General features: G+C 41.8%; 1 protein-coding gene across 1 annotated transcript in view; it reads right to left on the bottom strand.

Annotated features, from left to right (window-relative positions):
- gpr158b (G protein-coupled receptor 158b) overlaps positions 1-17,914 on the bottom strand; it is a 77,169-nt gene extending 59,255 nt beyond the window's left edge. Inside the window, exons 1-2 of the mRNA XM_085139264.1 lie at positions 16,434-17,914; positions 9,858-9,963 (exon numbers count right to left, since the gene is read on the bottom strand). Of these exons, the coding sequence (XP_084995390.1) occupies positions 9,858-9,963; positions 16,434-17,290 (963 nt within the window). The 5' untranslated portion in view covers positions 17,291-17,914. The remainder of the gene's footprint in view (positions 1-9,857; positions 9,964-16,433) is intronic.
- Between the last annotated feature and the right edge of the window lie 4,831 nt (positions 17,915-22,745).

A 22,745-nucleotide genomic window follows, 5' to 3' on the forward strand; every position in this document is an offset into this window, starting at 1 on the left:
AAGAGAGAAGACTAATACTCACACTGGCATCTATGGCATCTATAAAAACACAGCAGTTTGTTATTAACTAATAATTAGCTACTGCGTTAGCGTTACGAGGAAGCTACATAGAATTAGAGCCTATTACATATCACATTTTTTATGTTCTCTATTTATGAAGTTGATTTCTGTTCAGATCAGTAACATGTCTCTTGGGACACATGATTACAGAAAATAATAATTTTACTGTTAAGCTTTTGTGAAGTCAAATACTGTAAATCCTGTTAACGGCACAGAGCAGCGACAGCTACTTATTAAAACTTTGCATTGAGCTGGCATGCCTGTTACTTTCTGACATCTGTAAAATGACATACTTGAATGTCTCTGTGCTCCATACTATTTTCACTGAAATGTTAAATTGTAAAGCTTTTTATTGGTGACCTTGAATCTTCCCTTAGTTATGTTGCTATAGGCTCAGGCTGCTGGAGAACTTCCCATAATGCAATAAGCACTTCTCTTTCACAACCCTCTTTTAACTCTGCAGTGGATTAACTTTCATCTATTCTCTCCTGTAGTTTAGATTTTGTCCTGTTTGTTGCTTGTGGAATCACTATTTTCCTTTTCAATCTTTTTTTTTTTTTACATTCGCCCACTAATAAGTTGAAGTTGGGGTTAATTTAAAGATGGCTGCTCCTCCCTGAGCCAGCTTCTGCTGGAGCTCTCTTCCTGTTAGAAGAGGGTTTTTCCTCCCTGCCATCTCATCATCCGATTGATGGGGTTCTCTGTAATATTCCAGGGTCTTTGCCTTACACTATAAACCATTTTGTGATTGTAATATAAATAAAACTGAATTGAAATCTGTTATTTTAAACAACCGAAATATGTAACATTTCAAGCCCTGTGATACCGTGGCAACATGCACTCGAGCTGGAAGATGAACCAACTCCCATACCAATGTGAACTGGATAAACAGTTAGCAAAAAATGGATGATTGGCTTTACATTTTCATGTGAAGTGGGTTACTAATAAACATAACTTCCAATTCAGAGCCCACAACAAGTAAATGTTGTCCTCTTTTTTTTAAAGTATTTCCACATTATTATCTCAAAAGTCTCAGCAAGCTAGTTCTGTTGAATTTAATAAAAGCTGCTGATCATTTTTCATCAAAGCTTCTTCTAAAGTTTGTTTCCCGCTGTAATATTTTCTTCAAATCATGCACTTGGTAATCTGGACTGTGTCAGTCAGACACAGCCATCGATGCTATATAACATACCTATTCAATAAGATACATCTCTACTGTATGAGAGGGCTCATTTGGAAAGAAACCGTTAACTTTACACAGTCATGAATGTTTATAGGATCACCCAAAGTGGAAATACTCTGTGATGATATGGTTCAGTCCATTAATGTGAAGTTATGCTTATTACATTGCCTTCAGGGCTCTGCAGGAGGACTATAAAGCAAAATTTAGCTTAGCTCCACAGCAAATCTTGCTTCATTAAATTGAGGAATTATTTACCTTAGCTTGAACTTCCTTAATGCAGCTTTGAATTTTACTCCTTATGGTCTCTTTGATGATGAAAAAAGCAAAAAGAAATAAATGTAAACACGTGCGCGGATCGCCGAATGGTGTACAGATGCACTAAGTCTTCAAACACTTCATCACAGCTTAGGCTGTGGAGCTTCACACTTCCCTGAGGAGAGATGAAGAGCCTCTGGCTGAACAAAACAGAAAAAGGACTGTGAAACAGGAAAAAACTGAGCAGAGCAGGTTACATTTTGTCTTCTCTGCTCCCAGAATCACCCCTTTTTTTCAACTACTACTGTTAAAGCAGGTAAAAGGCAGTCAGACGCCTTCTTTTTCTGACAAATAAAGTACTTCGTATTGTAGAAAAATTTGCATAATCTTTACACCTGAACATCCTTCAGTGGTAACATCTGCACAGGCTGTTGCCGTTTCCCATTTAGCTGGGTATCCTTTTCCTTACATACAGTATTTATACTGAGTTTAAGACTTGTGAAGCTTAAATCCTCTTCTTCCGCAGCAATGTGCCGGGGTTGATAAGGACATCAAATTCCACACAGTGAGGCAAAAGCAAACATTTATGTTCATGTCCCTTTTTTCTCACCCCATACGGTCTGATTGTATTGCAGAATGGCCACATGTGTACAGGTAATTCATTTTTTTAAGAACAGAAGGATTCAAACATCATTATAAAAGGTTGCTGAGCTGCAGCCAGAAATAATGGTGCTCCTTTGTCCGGCAAGGTTGCTGAGAATGGTGATTTCCATGTCGCTCCCTGGAGGTAAACCCACAAATTAGGGTCTGCAGAGAGTAAGTGTGAGTACTAGAAGAAGTTTCAACAACTGCCACAGCATTTAAAGCAGTGGATGAAGAATGGTGAATTCAGTTGGCCACTTCATACAGTTATTTCATGTGCAGGGCTAACAAAAGCAAGCGAATCACATGTTTTTTTGCAGGTTTTTTTTAGCCGGACTTTTTGCCCTCTTCTGAGAAATTGGCAAGAAAAGGGAAACATGGATAAGCGGTACGGCTGTTAGAGTAAGCAAAATGGAAACAAGAGTGGGCTACACGGCAGATGAGTGGGGCGTAATAGAGAAATTTGGGAGAAAGTGTAAAGCCATGGTAGGAGAGAGTGTGGAAAAGAGGAAGAAAGGGAGAGGAGGAAGCATGGCTGATTGAGGAGAGAAAGCCAGAAGAGAGACAGAGGGGGTAACCCTCTTTGGCTGTCACAGCAGTTTACACTCATTAGTAGAGCTCTGCCTTTGAAGCGCCTTATCTCCAGTGGCACAATTCACAGGATGGGCAGAGAAAACGCACACACCGACAGGCAGAAATGCAAACATCCCGCGCACACATTAACATCAACTTAGATTGAAAAATAGTACACACAAAACAAAATACATAAACCTACTTATCTGCATCCAGTCACAAATCACCCACACCAATCATCCTCTAGTCTTCATCTAATTATATAAGCAGTGGCTCCTTATGTAAGATGCTTCCCCTACGACTGACTATCCATAATGCATGAAGTCTTGTATTTGGTTCATGGTGACACATCCTACCTTCCTCCTCAGCTGCTGTATCTGGGCAGACCGGGAAAGAGACCAAGGAGAAGGAGGGGAAGAACAAAGCTTAACTATATAAAGGAAAAAAAATTATGACTGCCAGCAAAAAGTTGCCATAAGGATAAATAATTCATTGGTGAGTTAATGTACACTTACAATCTTGTTTTGAGTATATTGTTTGGCATTTTTACATATTTTGATTATTGGAAATATAATAATAATGACTTAAAAATACAATATAAATACATTTAAAGTACAAAATATGATGCTGCTATTATAAACAACAGCAATAGAATTATTACAATATGCACTTTGTTTTTTAAGACATACTTAAATTAAAGGTCATGTTACTGTTTTAGAATCACTGGTTAAATGTGTCTCTTACTATAAGTATCGTAGCATATGTAAGTATATCTGTTCCTTTACTCCTCCTCAATCTGGCTAAACTTTAAATTTAAACGGCCAACGGCACCAGGATAGTCAACACCTATAAATTTTGTGTTTGCTTTTTAAAAAAATAATTAGAACACTCAAATCCTTACGAATCATATATGCTGTGTGTAGTAGCTGATCTGAAAATGAACACCAGCATTACGTATACGGTACATGTGTATTTTGTTGATATCACATGTACCTTATGTGCAGCTTGCTTGTAAATATTTTTTAGTTAAGTAGTTTTAGTGCAGGGACAATTTAGGATAACTGTACCTATATACATATATATTTATCATGTAATTAAGCAGTTAATAAGCCTTCTTTAAACGGTGATGCTAATAGTGCCTGCAATTTATTACTTTGTCTTATACATTGAGTATGCAGCTTGCAAAGAATAAGAACAATAAATATGTTTTTGTTATAAATTTGATGTTTATTAACAGTCATTTCTGCCATCTAACTATATGCAGCTATCTAATGAACATCAGAAGAATAAGATGATAAATTAACATAATGTGTCTTTTTAAGGCAGGTTTTTAGTAGTGAAAATAATATAAAACTGTATATGATTAAAATTTTAGTCATATAGAGCTTTTCACTCCAACTGAAATTTTTGAACAGGTAACACGGAACAAGAAGGTTTTTAGTGCAACACCATACACTTTACAGTCAGTTTCACCCAGGAGCTTCTAGCAACCACACACGAAATATACATTTTTGCTGAGCGACCTGCCATTACTGACTGGTCTTTAGGCCTCGGTGACTGGGGCACTCTTTTTTTAAAACTGTATATTCAAATAGCACACTTTAATAATTAATCATTTAAAGCATTTTATCTACCTCGTATCCACAAGCAAATTTAGAATCGCCAATTAATCACGTGTTAGTTTTTATATTTTATATGTAACATAAAAAAAATCTCCACACAGAAAGAGTGGGGTTCAAACCAGGAACCTTCTTGCAGTGAGGTGACACAGTTTACCACTGCACCAACTGCAACTCGTAGGATAACATGAATACTTTTTACAGCTTGGCTGGTGATAATTACAGCCCAAATGATGCATCATGACATAACATTTTACAATTTGCAACTCAGATGAAGTTCAAAGCTGCAGTAGCAAAGGTCAGATAATCCAACTGATAACCACCTCCTAATTCTAGGGGCTACTCAAAGTTAATTCTATTGTTGGAAGAGACAGCAGTGCTACGGCAAGCAAAAAGGGGAAAAAAACTTAAAAAGTGCCAAAATGGTTCTCAGAATTGCAATTTGGCGATCTAGTTCATAAAAAAGCAGTCAAGCTTAGTTTATTAGATATATCATTTGGATACATTACAGACAATAAACCTGCCAAAACCTGTTTTGCAAAACTGCCTCTAAACAAGAAAAAGGCATTCCACTGAAAAGGCTTTTTCTCCAGTATGCAAAACAAAGAGAGGAAAAGCTGCAGTGTTAACATAAAAGTTGATCATCTACAAACTGACTGAACCATTACATCACAGCAACAGTGAGAAAGTGGGTGTTGTGCTATTACTTTCCAAACATTCTGGAGGAGACACGACGCTCCATCACATTACAAGAGACTGTTTCATTATTATGGTTTCACTGTGAGACAAAGCCTCGGGGTATGTTTGCACTGGATGGGGGAAAGCAATGAGCCTCACATCAACTTTCCACAGCCCATTTCCCACAAAAATGTATTTAGCAGGATTTAGAAATGAACTGTTGTTTAATAGGGACACTGGGACAAAGAAGCACTTTCCCCTTGCTTGGTCCTTATTGTGACTGTGGTATAGCTGCTCAGACACTATATTAGCAGCCAGATCGTTTTCGTTAAGGCTTAAGCCTGCACTCTTTTCGGGCTTTGATTTAAGCAAGAAAATTGAGGTAAAGTCTCCAAAGAACTACACCCAAATAGGAGTAATGGACTGGCTGAATTGGCAATAAGCAATTAATTAGGCAGGAGAAAAGAATGAAATGAAGAAATGAAATGAACGAGACACTGAGAAAGAAAGAAAGAAAAGGGCAGGGGTGAGAGTTATACAGGAAACTGGACACGTCGCGTTGGTAATTGAAAACCGTAAGAAATCGCTATGAGATAGACACAGATGCACTGTTTGTAGGTCATGTGCTGCCTCGCAGAGTATTAAGTCAAAGACAAGCAACTTATATTCCCTAAGTGCTCAGTAGCATTTAAAGACCAGCTAACAGCTGGGTTATATTTACTGCAGAGTCCCTTTCCTTTGCTAGCATGACAGCTCTATATGACAGTTTCACATGGTTCTCGCGTCTCTTTACTTATCCTCAGCTATCTTTATTTATCTGACAGTCTGTGCGTCGAACACCTTCAGGGGAATTCAAAATGCCACTGAGCATTTCTACATTAAAGATACATTCAGAAATATCTACAAAATGCTATAGAGGCATGCTAAAATGCTAAGCTTATAGCGTGCAAATTAAATATTAGTTTCTCTCGGAATATGCAGATAAAAGTGTGCAAGAGTCAAGATTTGTTGTACCAGATACACTACATTGCCAAAAGTATTCACATGCCTGCCTTCACACGCATATGAGTGACATCCCGTTCTTAATCCATAGCGTGTGTGGTTATAACACCTGAAACTGTTCTGGAAAGGCACGAGGTTTAGGAGTGTGTTTATGGAAATGTTTGACTATTCTTCCAGACGTACATTTGAGGTCAGACACTGATCAGGACTCTGTGCAGGCCAGTCATGATCTTCTAGACAAAACCTGCTCATCCATGTCTTTATGGACCTTGCAATGTGCACTGGTGGGGCCATCCCCAAACTGTTCCCACAAAGCTGGGAACATGAAATTGTCCAAAAATTTCTTAGTTTGAAGCATTGAGAGTTCCTTTGACTAGAACTAAGGGGTGAGCCCAGCTCCTAAAAATCAACCCCACACCATAAGCCCCACTCCACCAAGCTTTATACTTAGCACAACGCAGTCAGACGGTACCTTTCTCCTGGCAACCGCCACACTGCACTTGTCCATCAGATTTCCAGAGAAGCATAACCACTGCTCTAGGGTGCAGTGGTAGAGTGCTTTACATCACTGCATCCAACATTTGCATTGTGCTTGATGATGTAAAACTTGGATGTGGCTGCTTGGCCATGGAAACCTAATCCATGAAACTCTCTACACACTGTTTTTGAGCTAAACTGAAGGCCGCGTAAAGTCTGGAGGTCTGTCGCGATTGACTCTGCAGAAAGTTGGCAACCTCTATGTGTGTTAGCATTCCTAGCCACCGCTCTGGGATTTTTCCATGGGCTGCCACTTCGCAGCTGAGTTGCTGTTGTTTCCAATCAGCTTTACTTTGTTATAACAACACTAACAGTTGACTGTGGAATATTTAGTAGTGAGGATATTTCACGACTGGATTTGGTGCACAGGTTGCGTCCTATCACTGTACCAAGCTGGAATTCACTGAGCTCCTGAGAGCGACCCATTCTTTCACAAATGTTTGTAGAAGCAGTCTGCATGTCTAGGTGCTGGATTTTATACACCTGTGGCCATGGAAGTGATCGAATGCATGAATTCAGTGATTTGGATGGGTGAGTGAATACTTGTTACAATATAGTGTAATTTATGCTAGACTCATTGGCTCCACACTGCCCTCCTTTTTAAAGTTCTCAGAGAGCAATCAGCTGTAGCGTGTCTAAATAAATCCTGTAAGAAAAGTCTGTTCCAATTGTGGATTTCATTACTCTACGAAATCATCCGTGGACAAGATTGATGATATTGTTTCTTGGTCAATATTTGCTCTCTCTATGAAAACATTTGTAACATAAAGCTTTAATTCTGTGCTGTTTGCCAGTGTCTTAATTTCTGCTCTCTAAGCTCCTCATTACATTTCGAACAACAAGAGAAAAACAGCACTGCGGATTCAAGATGGCACTGAATCACTGGCTGCCGCTTGGCCAAAAATATAGTGTGTGAAGGAAATTAATCATAGAAGCTGTGAGCTCTTCGATGGCCGTCTCAAACTGTCCCTCCATGACGTTTTAAGTCCAACTGTATTGACAGCATTTTGAAAGCAAATGTTCAGAGCAAAAGAGTAAAAGTTTAAAAGCGTGCAATGGCACTGTGACTTAAAAACAGGGCACACACCTAACGTAATTCAAAGCATTTTGATGACAGTGATCAGACTCGGACAGCTTAGCCTTGCTATCCTTGGCAATTAAAAGGCTGCTAAACCTAAAGTCACAGCCACAAAACATATATAAAATATATAAAATTGTAGAAGAATGCAAACATAGAGATCTGTCTCATCTGTATATTCCCCCCCCCCCCACACACACACACACACACACACCTACCCGCTCTAATGCTCCATGACAGACTGGTGATGAGTTGGGGGAGAAACGCACGCAAACAAAGAGCATGGTCAATAATTCATCTCATCTTGCTGCAATCCATTACACTGCATTTATTATACATCATATGGGCAGCAACATGCCATGCACGCCCGAGCAGTCACTCTCCCATGTTGGAGTCAGACAGGCTCCCTGCAAAACATCACACGTTGGCACCGACACAAGCGAGATGGCAATTACAGAGGCGGGCCGCTCACGCGCACGCTGCACCCGGACGCTCAGACAGACACAAAAACAGAACTACCTCATCGTTCTCTGTCTTTCTGATGCTTCAGAAAGAGACAAATGTGATGAATGTCTGCCGCCGGTTCCGTCACACCGGTCACACAGATGAGAATGCTTTAGTGTGGAGAAGGCACACACATCGCAGACAGTCCTGCAGGACTCTTAAGTCAGTAGGCGACAAGCTACTTTAAATTAATGAGTTTTGTTCCACTTATCCCCTTATCTTGCTTCTACCATGAGGTTCATTTTTGTTTGTTTGTTTATTGCTTCATGGCTACTAGAAAAAGTACTGGCCAGTGGTACCCCTCAGCCTCCTAGTACAGCGGTCCCCAACCCCCGGGCCTCGCACCGGTACCGGTCCGTGAGTTGTTTGGTACCGGGCCGCGAGAGTTGAGGCTCAGGTGTGAAATGTATGGTTTTCAGGGTTTTTATCGGTTTTCAGTGTTATTTTGTTATCGTTTTTATCGTTAACTTGGTTTTCCTGGGTCTTTTCACGTGTGTTATAAATAAATGTTCTTTTTTTCGGTACCGGTACTAGTTTTATTTTGTTGTATTTATCCGCGACACCTTAAAGGCCGGTCTGTGAAAATATTGTCGGGCATAAACCAGTCCGTGGCACAAAAAAGGTTGGGGACTGCTGTCCTAGTAGATACACCTATGGTATCAATTTCAAAATCCTAGATGACTTCCTTGTCAAGTTATCCCATTCAAGGTTTTAAGAAAACATGACCTCTGACCCATGACCTTGATGCTGAGGTCACTCAGATTTGGACTTGTCTGAGATTTTTAGCAAATGCACCTGTGGTAACAATGTGAAAGTCCTGCATCCCTTTGTTGTCAAGTCATTACACTGACAACTTGGGTGTCCATATTGCCCACCTGCCAACTATCCACCCACCTGACAGGGTAACAACAATACCCCATCAGCCTGTTACTGCAGAAAGGTGAAAAGGGATGTGCATCAAAGACAGTGTTTTTGTAAGTGCTGTACTCAAAATGTTTGAGATCAATTAGGAACATGGTAGTGTGTAAAATCAGCCTTTTACTTATTGCTGTACGACGGCCATGAGAATGGTTGTGAGCAAATTTCTGCAAAACCAAGTATCATTCCCTTCAGCCTTATCTGCACCTTTTGGGTGGTGCAAACCGTCCTCTGCATCACTCTGATGTTGTTTGTTTGTGCCTCATGGTGAATAATCGAATTATGTCAGTACTTATACTTATGGAGAGGTATTAAACTGCAGTTAAAAACCTTTTTTAAAATATATAAATAGAAATATAGTATGCATGTCGCCTTGTTCATATTTCTCGTGTCTGAGAAGTTTCAAAGGAGGGCCAGCACAGAGCAGCATAAAACATCCATTCTGTAACACTCCTCACAGACAGTTTCACACATTTACAGTAACTGTGGCTGAGTGAATGGAGAACATTACTCTTCGGGTTTTGGTCAGTTATCTGATGCTCATACTGAGGACACATGATCAAAGGCAACCTGCGATGAGAGGAAAGGCAGCGAAGGCTCTGTGAAACAGCTCATTCAGGTCTGTTATTAAATGGAACCGTTGAGTTATAAATAAATAAATAACTCAACTGTTGCATTCAAATTCAATGCAAGTACTTAGAGAAACAAATAGATTAACAAATAGGTGAATGTAACTCCAAAATTAATTGCTTTCTTTGGTAATACACCAGAATGACAAAATGCATAAGAGAAGTAGCAGCAGACTCACCTCCATGCTGGTAAGATTACAGCGGTGGGTCCCACCGAACCAGCCACTGTTGGAGCACTGGTCAATGTCCACATCCTGCAGGTTCACGTCCACGCGGACAACGCCCCTGTCAGAGAGAAGGAAGCGGGGAAAGAGTCAGGACAAGAGTGCAGAAGAAAAGAGGGAAAGAGGGAGGTAGAAATATTGAGAAGAGTAAATAAAAGAAACAAATGAAATTGAAGAATCAAATGTGTTCAGCAGGAATGGAAGAAAAGTGAAACAGAACAGGAGGGAAACAAGGAGAAAGGAGGCACGTGGAGTACACAGATGCAGGTGAGGTCAGAATGAAAGGGAAGAAAATTAAAAACAGGAAGGAAGAGCAATGCTCAGGGGACGTGAGGTTAAAGGTTCAACAAGCAGGAGAAGGGAGGTGTAGCCGAACGGGAGGAATATGAATAAATTGAAAGGGAGAAGAATTAAGAGTGATGGAGGTAAGTAATGAAAAAGAAGAGAGAGACAGAGGTAAGGAAAAAGAAGCAGGGTCAGATTCATAATGTGCCACTTTTCTTTCCAGACACTGAGAAATTAAAAAGTAACGCTTTTAGTGTCAAGACTGCATTGCCTGTTGCCTCCAATTTGAGAACGCTAGCGTTCATATTTTCTGAAGTCGGTTTCTTTGTTCTTGTTGCGCGTTGAACACTTTCACAGATTTGTGTGGACCTTTTGGGTTGCTGGGAATCCTGTGCAGGATGCTGACTGTGAAGGTTGCCCCGATATGCCTCGCTGCAGTTTAGCTAGAATCTGGTTGTCAGGCCATTTCACCTTGACTGATGGGCCTCATCATGTGCCTCATCAGCTCGGCTCACTACAAATACTGTATCCTGTCGCTTTATTTTCTGCTTGTTGAGCCGCAGACAAGTCAAAGACAAACAACTTTTGTTCCAGAAGATCATGGCTTCTCTTTTCTGTCAACAAATGCAACACGATGACTAATGCGATGAGACGGCTGAAGCACGTTTGTGCCTAATAAGCGCATAAATGTGAATCGCAAAGTTGCCATGACAACATACTGATGTTTAGGAAGTTAACTAAGAATCATTAACACTAAACGCAGTAGTTTAGGCAAATGGAAATATCAGCAGTTTTCTCATTTTGAGAACATTTTTCACCTGATGGTAACTCGAAATTAAAAATTAGAGGTCACCCAAGCTGCTATAAACAGCTTCTAGTTCCACGACAGCTGAGTGCTATAGTTTTTAAGCACATTTGTTGGACGGCTTTCAGCGGTGGATTATTGCACATTTGGTGCTGTAGTGAGCTTTGAGGAAGCAGGCTGGTATGTTATGAATAAAAGTCTGATCCCATGCTTCCTTGTGCAAATGCCAGTGTAAAGTTTTTAAAGGCAGTATTTATGTGTGGTGTGTTCTCTGCTCCCGGCTGTGTTCACTATCAGATTCTGAGGATTTTCACACCAAAGGTGAGAAATACTCTTGTTTTCTTGCTGCGCCTGAGACCCGAACAAGTTCAATACACGGAGACTGCTGGCCTGTGCAGCAGTGAGCCACTACAGATTCAGACTGTGGAGTGAAGAAGGTTAAATAAACTGGTGAGGGATGTGACTGAAATATAGCACAGCCCGAGACTTCAGCTGGTTCACTTCAGCTAAGTCAGTGTAGCCCACAGTGAATAGATATCTTTGTTTATGACTCTCTATCTCCCTTTTATCATGCACACTTATAAATAATTCCTGGTTTTCTTTTATTAAACCTTTTATTAAACCTCGCTGTCAATTCCTCCACTCCTTTGTGGTGAAGTGGTGCCTGACACCTGTTACCCCCCTCCCCCATCTGCCTGGTGGGAAGTGGAACAAACAACCGCAGAGAGAGGCTTTGGCTACCACCTCTACTCGAGTACACAAGAAAGAAAAAGAAGCAAATGTGTTTACGCCTGTATGTATTTGTGTGCACTCGAGTCCTTTACGCAGGTCAAGGCTTGGTGGAACGCAGAAGTAAAAACTGAGAGATGTGAAAGAGCTCGGATCTGTGTTAACATGAGGCACAAATTTCTTAGAGTGAAGGAAACATCAGGACAAGCTCTGCATGGGGATACAATTTGATCATTTCTGCTACAACATAACAAATGATTGTGAAGACAAATGTACGCCTCTGCCTGAGTACCACTAAAAGAGTGATTCTTTACATTTACACAGCATAGATGGTCCTTTATTTCTCTGGGATGATTTATTCTTCCTCCTCTCACTAGCAATCCATCAAAACCATTTAGCCACCCATTAAGGCTTCGTGATAACCATCAGTCACTTCCAAGCTATTTACAAAGTGCTGCTCTATACTGCTTAAATTCTGATTTCATAAATCCAGCTTCACAGCAACCCTTCCAATGAAATTATTTCAGATTAGGCTTAGGTGAGCAATAGATGGATACGCTCCACATCTTCTTTTCTCCTCCACTTGTCCGGTTTCCTCGATTTTTAAAAAAAAAACACACCGCACACAATGTGGAGATATACCAATTTTCCAGCTATTAGTGCTGCAAGAATCATTGTTTTGGTGCCAAAGGTATGATTTTATGTCCATCAAAATGTGTTATCTTTGCCATTTTCTGTAGATTCAGGTAAAGAAGCTGGAAAATTAATGTGTTTGTCATAGTCAGTGGAAGCAGACTGTGTGGAGTGTGAATAGTGGACCCAAACGCAGACACAATGGAACATGGAACGTAACTTGATTTAACAAAAGGTGAGCTGTTTAATAAGGCTGATGAAAAGGTACAAACGAAGAGCAAGGCAAACTGATGCAAAACTAAACATTAACCTAAACTGAGTAAACTGAAATAGAACATGAAAAACCCTGACATGAACATGAATACATGAAACCTGGAAGCATGGCGTGAAACAACAGACGACCTGACAATGAAACATGACAGCAGACCACGAAACACAGGGGAACACAGCGTATACAAATGAACATGACGCCACAGGGGAAGCAAAACTAAACACACTGAACATGGACCACATGACTTTCAAATTAAAACAGGAAACATAATGGGATGCAGACATGAAACACACGAAGGGTGAGGGAGACATAAACACAAGGGGCAAAGACACGAGGGGAATCTGATAAACAATGAACTATAACAGGGCAACCTAAGCAAAACAGAAAGAGCTTAAGATAACTAAATGAACTTAAACATAAACCATAAACCATCAAAATACACTGAAACTCAAAGCGCCGAGTTAAAAGACCCAGGATTGTGACAGTGTTGCAACAGGCTACAGGTAAGAAAGTGCCTAAAGACAAAATTTAAAATAGGTGCTTTGCTAAGTTGTCTGCTGTGTGTGGTTCATTCCTTGAGTTAGGTGCCTTTTCTATGCCTGAATGAATTTTTGCTTGAAAAAGTGATCAGGTACGAGGGCTGAAAAAGCCGCTAATGTCCAGAGAAAAACAAAAAGACCCTCAAAAGCATGAAGAGCTACACTCAAGGCCACTTTAGAAAATTACAAGAAAATCTGGCTCATTGGAAGCAAAATATAAAGAAAGGAAGGGCGTCACAAGACTTTTGCACAGTACTGCAAGATAGAGACGGTGGTTATGCAATGACATTATCTGTGCTGTTGTGTTGATGACAAATAGCAAAAGTGAAAACTGAAAGAAAGTCTTTATTTTTGTTTTTCTGACAGATTTGCACATGATCATGTATATCTATGTGAGCTACAATTCAGTGCCGCTCTTTTCTGAAGCGAAACAACTTTGATTATGGTTTCTATAAAAGAAAGAAAAACATGAAATGCTTTCAGAGGTATAGTATCTTATAGTATTTCCTTATAATGACACAATATCTTTTTTACCATCCTATATAAAAGTGCTGGAGGGGAGGCTGCTGGATTCTTGTCGGGGTTGAATTATTTTATTCTGGTTTTCATTTACACATGTCAAACTTTTGCTTCTTCCACTCCTTGTGAAAGGCAGAGCTGGAGCCTAGTCTGAAAGACAGACAAAAATCATTGGACAGAGCCTCTCTCCTCCCCTCATTACCTCACAAATTTACATCAGACTCAAATAATAAGAAGAAGAAAGAGCAACAAGGTTTCTTTGACACAGAAAGTAGAAGACATGAAGGCTCTGGCTTATCATCTCCACTACCTTATGCGTATCTGTCCAGAGCCAACAAACTTTCTATTTTTAGAAATGTCATCGCAGGAGTGAGATGAGTCGAAGAAACTGCATGGTACAACTCGCATTACAGAAAGTAGAGGGAGGAGAAAAACATCATGAATCTGGTTGTGTACTTACAGCCAATATTTATCCTCAGTTACAGACTGTATTTCTCTGAGATACACACTCAGGTTTTAAACACCCACTTTATTATTTTCCCTCTTAACTTGACATTTCCCTTGGCTCCCTTTGCTGACTCCACAGTCAATTTTGACAAATGCCAAACTATATTACTAAAAGTACGGCAGTTATTTCTTGATCTTGGAAATTGGAAAGCTCTGGGGGTAAAGATATTAAGTGGACCCTGAGTTTTGACTTTTTCATAATCGCTATTTCTGTCTTGACTAATTTTAATCATTACCTTTACATCAACAGGTCAAACCCCCCCTAAAAGTGCATACTTCATAGAGTTTCCATCTCTATTCATTACAGAGTTTCTCTATAATCCAGCATCCCCTCTAAATTCATATGAAACATCACAAATGGGATTCAGTATCTGACTTGCCTTCTTCTAAATGTCACAAATCACAGTGACTTGTAAAATGTCACAATCATTTAAACTCACTCAAAACCCTCTTGGCTGGGCTGGAATAGGCAATTGATTTAATTATGAATTCATTCACTGAACTGATTTAATCACACTTAACATTTTCCAGACGCCTTAGGCCACTGACACAAGCACATCTCCCATCTTTCTCAACTAGTTAAACATCCTCATCATGACAAGTTGATGGTTTAAAACGGGCAATATCCCGGACATGACTCGAATCCTTTTTTGGAGATTAACAAGCCAACGCAGGCAGACTGAGTCATTAAAGCAAGCTGAAGCTACCCTATAAGACAGATGCTTAACTTTCAAGCAGCTCTAACAAACATCTCTGGACATTTGAGGTAATCTGAAAGTGTGGACCATGCTGATGCTGATAGAAATTCATTGTGTAATAAGAATCAGCCATCTTCCGATCCTGCACAGAGATGATTGCTGTACAATTCTCTAAAAAGCCAGAAGAAGCCCTCATCACATCGTAACACTCTAAGCATTACTGTCCCTGGAGCAGGTAGTGATGCAGCATTTTGCTCAGGGACACATCACCGGGGTGGATGCATGGCAGGGTGAGGGCCGAATCACAAACACAACACTGCTGCCTATAAACCACGAGCACTGCGCATCACAGTGTCATTCCAATTTAATTAGTCTTGCTTATTATGTAGTGACAGTGTAGGGGTATTTTACATGTGTAGGTGAATCTGTGCATATACACTTGTGGATCTTTATATTGAAGATGGCAGAAGTTTCATGTGATGATGTCAGTGGATATAACACTAATGCCTGTGAGCCAAAAGCTCAGGCTTCAGGTCGACTGAACACATTTTCGGGGAGTTTTTCTCCCTACTCTTCACCTTGCATGACATCAGTCCAAAGATCTTGCTAAGTTACAGCAAACATCCACCTGGTTTTCAAACCTTCTGTTCATGAGGGAAAACCTATCAGAAGGAAGGAAGCAGATGAACTAAAGGGCTTCACCAAAGCCAAGAACAGGATAAATAAGGATTATTTTGAACTGTGAATCATGGAAAGCTAGAGTCCAAGAATAAAAATGCAAAGCTAGAGTTAGTACAAAAGCTAAGTAAGTAAGTAAGAGTAAGAGTTGGATGTGTGCGTGTTTACCCCAAGTTTACCCTTGTTGTAAACTTTCTTTTTTTCCTCTCTTAAAAAAAAAAATTTATCATCTTTATTTGTATTTTTTTCTCCCATGTTATCTCACATTAGCAACACGGAGTGTGTGAGTGATACACTGACTTATGCACTGCAACTTAGACTGATGTAAGGGTGAAGTGCACCTGGACCTCTGAGTGGTTTCATCTTGTAGTAGAGATTTCATTGTTTATTCATGGCTTCATTGATCTTCTCAGGACACTCTTGGACCGCAGCCTTGAAATACGAGAGCTTTAGGTGTTTTGATGCACCTAAATGTTACCCACAAACACGCACGCGTGCACACATCTATAGATATCCTCTCTTACGAGCAAGCCTGCAGAATTCATTAGAGTGCTGGCTGCAGCAGGGCTGCATGCCTGTGTCTTGACAGGTGAGTGAAATGTCTAGATAGATCTGTCAAGGTTCTTTTTAACTGTCTGCTTCTATTGCAGCACTAGGTGGATCCATCTTTACATGAAGTCTCACAGAGGTTATTGTCAATTAAATGCTGTTAAAGCATTTCCATAGCTGACACTGATTATCTGATTAACTTTAATTATTTCTAAGATATAAATAAATAGATACTTTAACATGTGTGAGCTGTAATAGAACATTAAAACATATTTTTATACATTTTAAGGACAAAAAAGTGACACTTTTCAGTCTCACCTGAACTCTGGCGCTGACTTGCTCTTAAGTCCATAGAAGCCTGCAGACAGGGTGAGCAGCCAATAGGGCACAAACGTTCCGTGTTCACACTCCAGGTATGGCGCAGACCACTTAATTTGGTTTTTGTCCAGGAGATAAGTGCCACTCTTGGAGCCCGATGCCTCCGTGATTCTTCTGTGCATGTGTGGTCTCCTGCCGTCCCTGAACTCATTAAACCAGTCAGTCTCCGGACTCCTGCCCTTGAGGTGACGGTGCGCAGAGCCGGACAGGTCCTGTAGTACCACTTCATTCTCGGTTCTCGTCGCCTGGAGGAAAACGTGGGGCCCTGGCGTCAGCGCATCCGTGTGCAAGGTCACCACTGCCCTGTGGATTTTAGGATCCCCTTCGAGGATGCTTTGAACCAGCGCGTGGTACCAGTGGATGTCCCTCCGCAGGGTTTGCTCCCGGGACCTGTTGGCTTGCAGGATCATATTCAGGAAGTTTGTGGCGTGCGCTACAGTGTCCAGAATGCTGTGGAGGGAATAGTGGGAGGCGACGTGGAGGCCGCCTCGCAGGCTGCTCAGCTCGTACCTCCGCGAACAGTTGACCTGTCTAAGCGCCGATGAGTCCCCGGTGTGCAAGAAAGCGGTCACCACCCTGGGCAGGTCCTCCTCGATTTTGTGCGCCACCACCGTGCGCTCGGTGGCTGGTACTGGGTAATAGGTCGGATGGTGGGGTGGCTCCCTGTTGATGTTTTGGGTGCTGAAGACTGGTGGGCTCTTATCGTCGCGGTCATTGTCAGACCACTCCACATAACCGTAGTTTGAACCCCAAACGAGCCCTGTTTGCAGGAGCAGCGGGACGACTAGGAGAGCCATGGTTCGTTGTCACAGGCACAGAGCAGACACCGCGTGGACTTGGCAAAGTGTGGCGAGCATCACCAAAGCCACTCTATATCTTCTGCCGCTTCACGAGATCAGAAACACTTTCAAACACACGCCCGAGAATGTCCTGGATTTCATACCTACGACCAAGCATAAAACGGCAAACGATTTCCTCTTGTCATCTTTGCATGTTTCAGAGAGAGCACACTTTTCCTCTCTTCTGTTAAAAAACACACAGTGTGATCTAAACAGCTGCACAGACACGAACCAGCCTCCTAACTCATGAGAAAACCACACGGACTCCTCACCAGCCCGCAATCCAGGGGAGTGCTCGGGTTCTCCTTCTGTTTTTACTCCCGCTCGGAGAAATCCAGGAGAAGAATGACAAGGGAGAGAGCAAATTGTACTCGAAGTTCCGTCCCTCCCAATAAAACCCTAATAGGCCACCTCGAGAGTCGCCCACAGGCGTGTGTGCTGGTTTCTCATTGCCGGTCTGTCTGAGGTGGGCGGAGCGTGGGAACGACGAGAGCTGTCCGGTGCTGAAAGTAGCGCCCGTAGGAAGAAAAGCGAGGGAGGCTGTGGTGATGAAGAGGAGCCCTGAGTAATGAAGACGGAGGAGCAACCTGGCAACTAGATTTACTTTGCAAATAAAAAAAAAAGAAACAAAAACGACTGCGTGAGTGTGTGAGTGAGTGAGAGAAGGGGGGGGCTCACATATAGTTTAAACTGTGGTTAATTATATATAGACAAAATGTCCAAAACTGTGTATAAAGTAGAACATCACACACATTACAGCCACACTTTTTTCTCAAGGGTTACATTTCTAATCATCAACCCAAGCAGCACCATGTATATTAGCCGGGTGTGTTCTAATATACTGTGTGTGCGGCTGGGAATCGCAGATCCACGCTTTCTTGGTTCCGAGTCACGTAAATTTCGTCAAGAGAGGGCAAACGACACGGTGTGTCTGCAGATGTCCAGATGCCTGTCAATTTTTTTTTTTAACTTTTTTTCGAGCCTTAGAGGCACTGAGACATTACAGTATAGCCTAATGCACTAATTTCAAATCCTTCAGGGGGACTTGAAAGAACTATAATAGGACCGAGCGCGCATCTGTGCGCGTCCAAGCGCGCATAATCCGGGCCTCACTCATGATTCTGTCACGGTACATTACCCACAATGACAGTGGTACCACCACACAGTGATTCTGCCATGTGATACATTGCAAGACAATTTGTAACTGAAGGAGACTTTATGGCTACCCTTTAAAACAGAGGGGGAAGTCTGGGATGATCTGCTTATCCCCTGGATTGTTGTGTCGGTTTTTGTGTGTTACTGTTTTTGTTATTACGGATAAATAATGTAACAGTGCAATCATTTACCCCTATGGCTTGGTCCCTCCCTTACGAGTCCCCCTTCATCAACTTATTTAACTCCCACACGTTTTAAATCAAGGGTTTATATTTGGAACCAATGCTGATAACATATTGCAAGAGGAAGCCGCTGTGATACATCGCTGCATCACATTTTGTCCCACGCAGCAGTGAGTAAATAAGAGAGTGGGCATTCCTCTTTGTGCTACTTTCCTGTGTTTAGACACTTTATGAGTCCATCTGGGGACTCGTTTATGTTCACGAGTGCGTGCGCACGTGTCCATGGGGCTGATCGGGAGTCATCCCCGGACTGTAAATGGGTGGTGCAGAGTGCACCTCGCCCGGGGTGACTCGCAGGCCGTTGCCATGGCAGTGGAAGGTGACGAGGCAGAGATCTCCCCCATGCTGTCCGCTGCAGCGAGTGATGTGGACTGCGGCCTGTCTGGTTTTACACAATCTACAGCTACAACTACCGTACGAACTCACCACCACCTCACCGCTCACCGCCAATCAGCCAGATGAAAACATGAAAAACAGACGTATAACCGGTGGTGCTCACAAGAGAGTGTGTAAATCAAAAAGAAAAGGTGTGTTTGTGGCAGGCATGGCGAATGAACGGCGAAGTCACACAGAGGGAGAGACAGAGAGAGAGAGAGAGAGTATCTGGGCGAAAGAGACCGTACAGAGTGACTGCTCCTGCCCCCACTATTTCATCTTCTCTTACATGCTGCACTGGCTCCCCTGCTCTGATAAATATTTGATAGGCATTTGCTGCTTCATCTGCATGCTTTACAACTTAGGGTCCATACAACCGCAACACGGTAGCGGCTGCTGTACCAGCCGTGCGCTCTCACCCACGCTTCCTCTGTTCTCCCAGAGGTTCCTTTAGATTTTCTCAAAAGAGAGCAAAGGAGAATAAAAGGCTCAGGAACAAAATAAATAAATAAAAAAAATTGGGGGTGCTTCCTCTGCTGCTTGTTTTTCTTCCTGCACTCAGGAGTCTGTTTCTTTCTGCCACACCCATGCAGCCAGCTGCATTTGAACTCAAACTACTGAGGTTGCATGATGCTGGCCGGGGTTTGGCAGAAGCTGTGACCTTTTAAAGGAGAGTTTAAGTGTAAGTCTGTGATGAAAGGCTGGAGAGGGCACTGAAAGAAAATACATGATAGGCGTTACTCACACAGTGTGTGGATTTATCCCATGAATCACAGAGGAGTTTATCGACAAGGAGCGAGTTTTCTGAGATCTGTTCTGAAATGATATCAAGTCATCTGTTCTGATCTGCCTCAGGCATGTTTACATATAATTCTAATCTGTATGCGTGAATGATGTACTTTCACTGATGCAGTTAGCTATCACACCAGCATCACCTGCTATTAAAGGCTCCACCTTCAGTCACATCTCTCCATCTGTGCTGATGTATCTGTAGAAGCTGTCGAGAACGTCACGAGCTCTATAAATTGGAAACGGTTTTAGACCTCAGCCCGTGTGGAGGTATAGTGAAAGCACAGGGTGATGAGGATGAACTTGTGTAGAGAAGAAAACAAACTGCCACTGCTTTCAGTGTTTGGTTTTATGTGAAGCGGGTCGAGCTCTGCTGCCCATCGGAAAGAAAATTCTGCCAAAATCAAGTGGCTCTGTGTAAAAGAAAATTGGCCATTAAAACTGAAATTAGGCAAAGAGAGGTCCACTTTTAAAATAATACATGTACAGAATCCCCTTCCAGCTCGGTACAATCAGTCACAGTTAAATGCCACCACTCTGGCTGCCAAATCAACTGCGGTTCCCTGATAAAGATGAAAAAGGCTGCCCAAAAGTGCTACTGTATTAATTTCCCATGGTACAAGCTGCCATTTCTCAAGTGATGCTATTGCAAACATCAGTGCAGAGTTCCAGATGAATGGCCCGATCTTGTAGTGAAACTGTGTCTTACAAAATGTAAAATAATGTCTGTGTTTGTTTGTTTTTCCATTTTTTTTTATCAGACACACAAGTAATGCAGGTTACAAGAAAGAGTCTGCCAACAGTTCATCTCTGTTGATGTTGGTAAATGCAGCATGTCTTCCGTTCCTCAAGGCTCATTACTTTGCCTCTCTTCTTGAGCATGTGTGTATGCATCTGAGGTGCTTTGCTCATATCGGTGCAGTGTTGTGTTATTATCACTACTATTATGTATTATTGTTTTATGTGTTGTGCAGATTAAATCCAGCACTAAAGTTCCTGTTCAAACCCCCCGACTGTGTCTATCATTGCAGCAGAAGGTGAAACCTAATTAATTCATATCACACCATCAACACAATAGTGCACAGATTTCGGGCCAGATGTTTCCAGAAGCGTGTGTGAGACATTGTGTGCATTGTGATGTTGTCAATAAAGCCTGCTACGGGTGAGGTTAAAAGCAACCAAGCTGTGCACAAATATCATTTTTGATGTAACCCCTGCTCTGCTAATGTCATTTAAATATGTGAGAGATACTCTGATCTCACGCATCGCTCCAAAGTGATTCAACTGCATCCAGGACTGAGGATGAAGCGTGTATAGGTGCTGCAAAAATCAAGCTGAGAAATGACAGCCTCATTTACTTGTTACCCACAGACGTCTGAAAGCCTCATCCAACTGCACACACACACACACACACACACACACACACACACACACACACACACACACACACACACACACACACCAGCTTGTGTTTTCTCAAAAAGACGCAGCCACATGCTCTCCTAGAGGAATTGTGCCGAGGGACATTGTATGTGCGTGCACTTGGAAAAAGCATTCATAAGTTGTCTTGTACTATGGAAGCAAAGCGAGTGCATCAGACAATTGTGAAAATCAGTTTGTCGGGAGAAAGAAGAGACTCTCCAGCCTTTAGTTTAGCTTACTTGGATCTGTGATCCAGTAAAATTACACACACTCACATGCACATAAACGTGCCTGACTATTTGGTTTACTTTTTGTTTTTTTCCTTGTCATCTTCATTACACAATCTAACTTGTTTACACAACTGTCACACAGATCCTGTGTGGTTGGGCAGTAAAGTTTTGTCTTTGCTGCCATCTGGAGGTGCAGCTTCATCCACGTTTTCTATTGAGAGAGCTGAACTCTCCCGCTTAGATTACTTCTCGCAGAATTAACTGTTTAGCATTTCAGCCTGTTCATATGACTGCAAATATCTAATCAGCCAATCACACAAGAGCAGCTCAGTGAATGACAGACACGCAGACATGGTCAAGACAACCGGCTGAAGTTCAAATGTATCTCTCTGATCATTGAGTAAAAAAGAATTAGGAAGAAAACGCACATGTATTTTCATGTAAAGTACCAGATATGTAATCATATATGTGTTAGTGTGTGTGTGTAAAGAAAGAGGATGAGGAGCAGGTCAGCAATAAGTAAGACTTAAGGAGCTGGACAGCCCCAGGAACAAAGGTTGCCCTCCTACAGCGTGAGTAGTGAAGACAGCGTCCATAAGGGAGCCACTTAAATACAGGCCACAGGGTACATGAGGGGTCTGCCATATAATCTGCTGCTCACACTGACTGGAGAGTCCAGTGGTTTTAGAGCAGGCCTTGACAGTGTTCTACAACTGATGCATGTAATAAAGACTGATGGGTGTGCAACCAACACATAAAGGAGAACCTTCTAATGCTCTCTATGAAGGAGGAGCAGAATATAGCGAGGGTGATTTGTTAAAAATAATTGAGTTTTCCCAGGAGATTCAGCCACTGCTGACTGCTTTGCTGTTGGATTTCAGTTATTTACCAAAGGCTGAGCCCTAATACTGGTACTCATCTACCAGCAGGTTCCCCCGTGAATCTAAATGACCACCTCAGCCAGTTAGGAAGAAAACGCACATGTATTTTCATGTAAAGTACCAGATATGTAATCATATATGTAATCACACAAGGTCCAGACCGTCTGCCCGGTCTTTTTCACATTCAGCTCCAGGCCTGACTTATCCCACCAATTCAAAACACAAATTAAAAAATAAAACTGGGCCTAAAGTTACAAGTTTTTATTCTTGGACTGTACCTTTGACTCATGGAGCTGTGGGAAATTTTGCTATTTGGGTC

The sequence above is a fragment of the Neolamprologus multifasciatus genome, chromosome 18, assembly GCF_963576455.1.
Source record: "Neolamprologus multifasciatus chromosome 18, fNeoMul1.2, whole genome shotgun sequence".
Classification (NCBI taxonomy): domain Eukaryota; kingdom Metazoa; phylum Chordata; class Actinopteri; order Cichliformes; family Cichlidae; genus Neolamprologus; species Neolamprologus multifasciatus.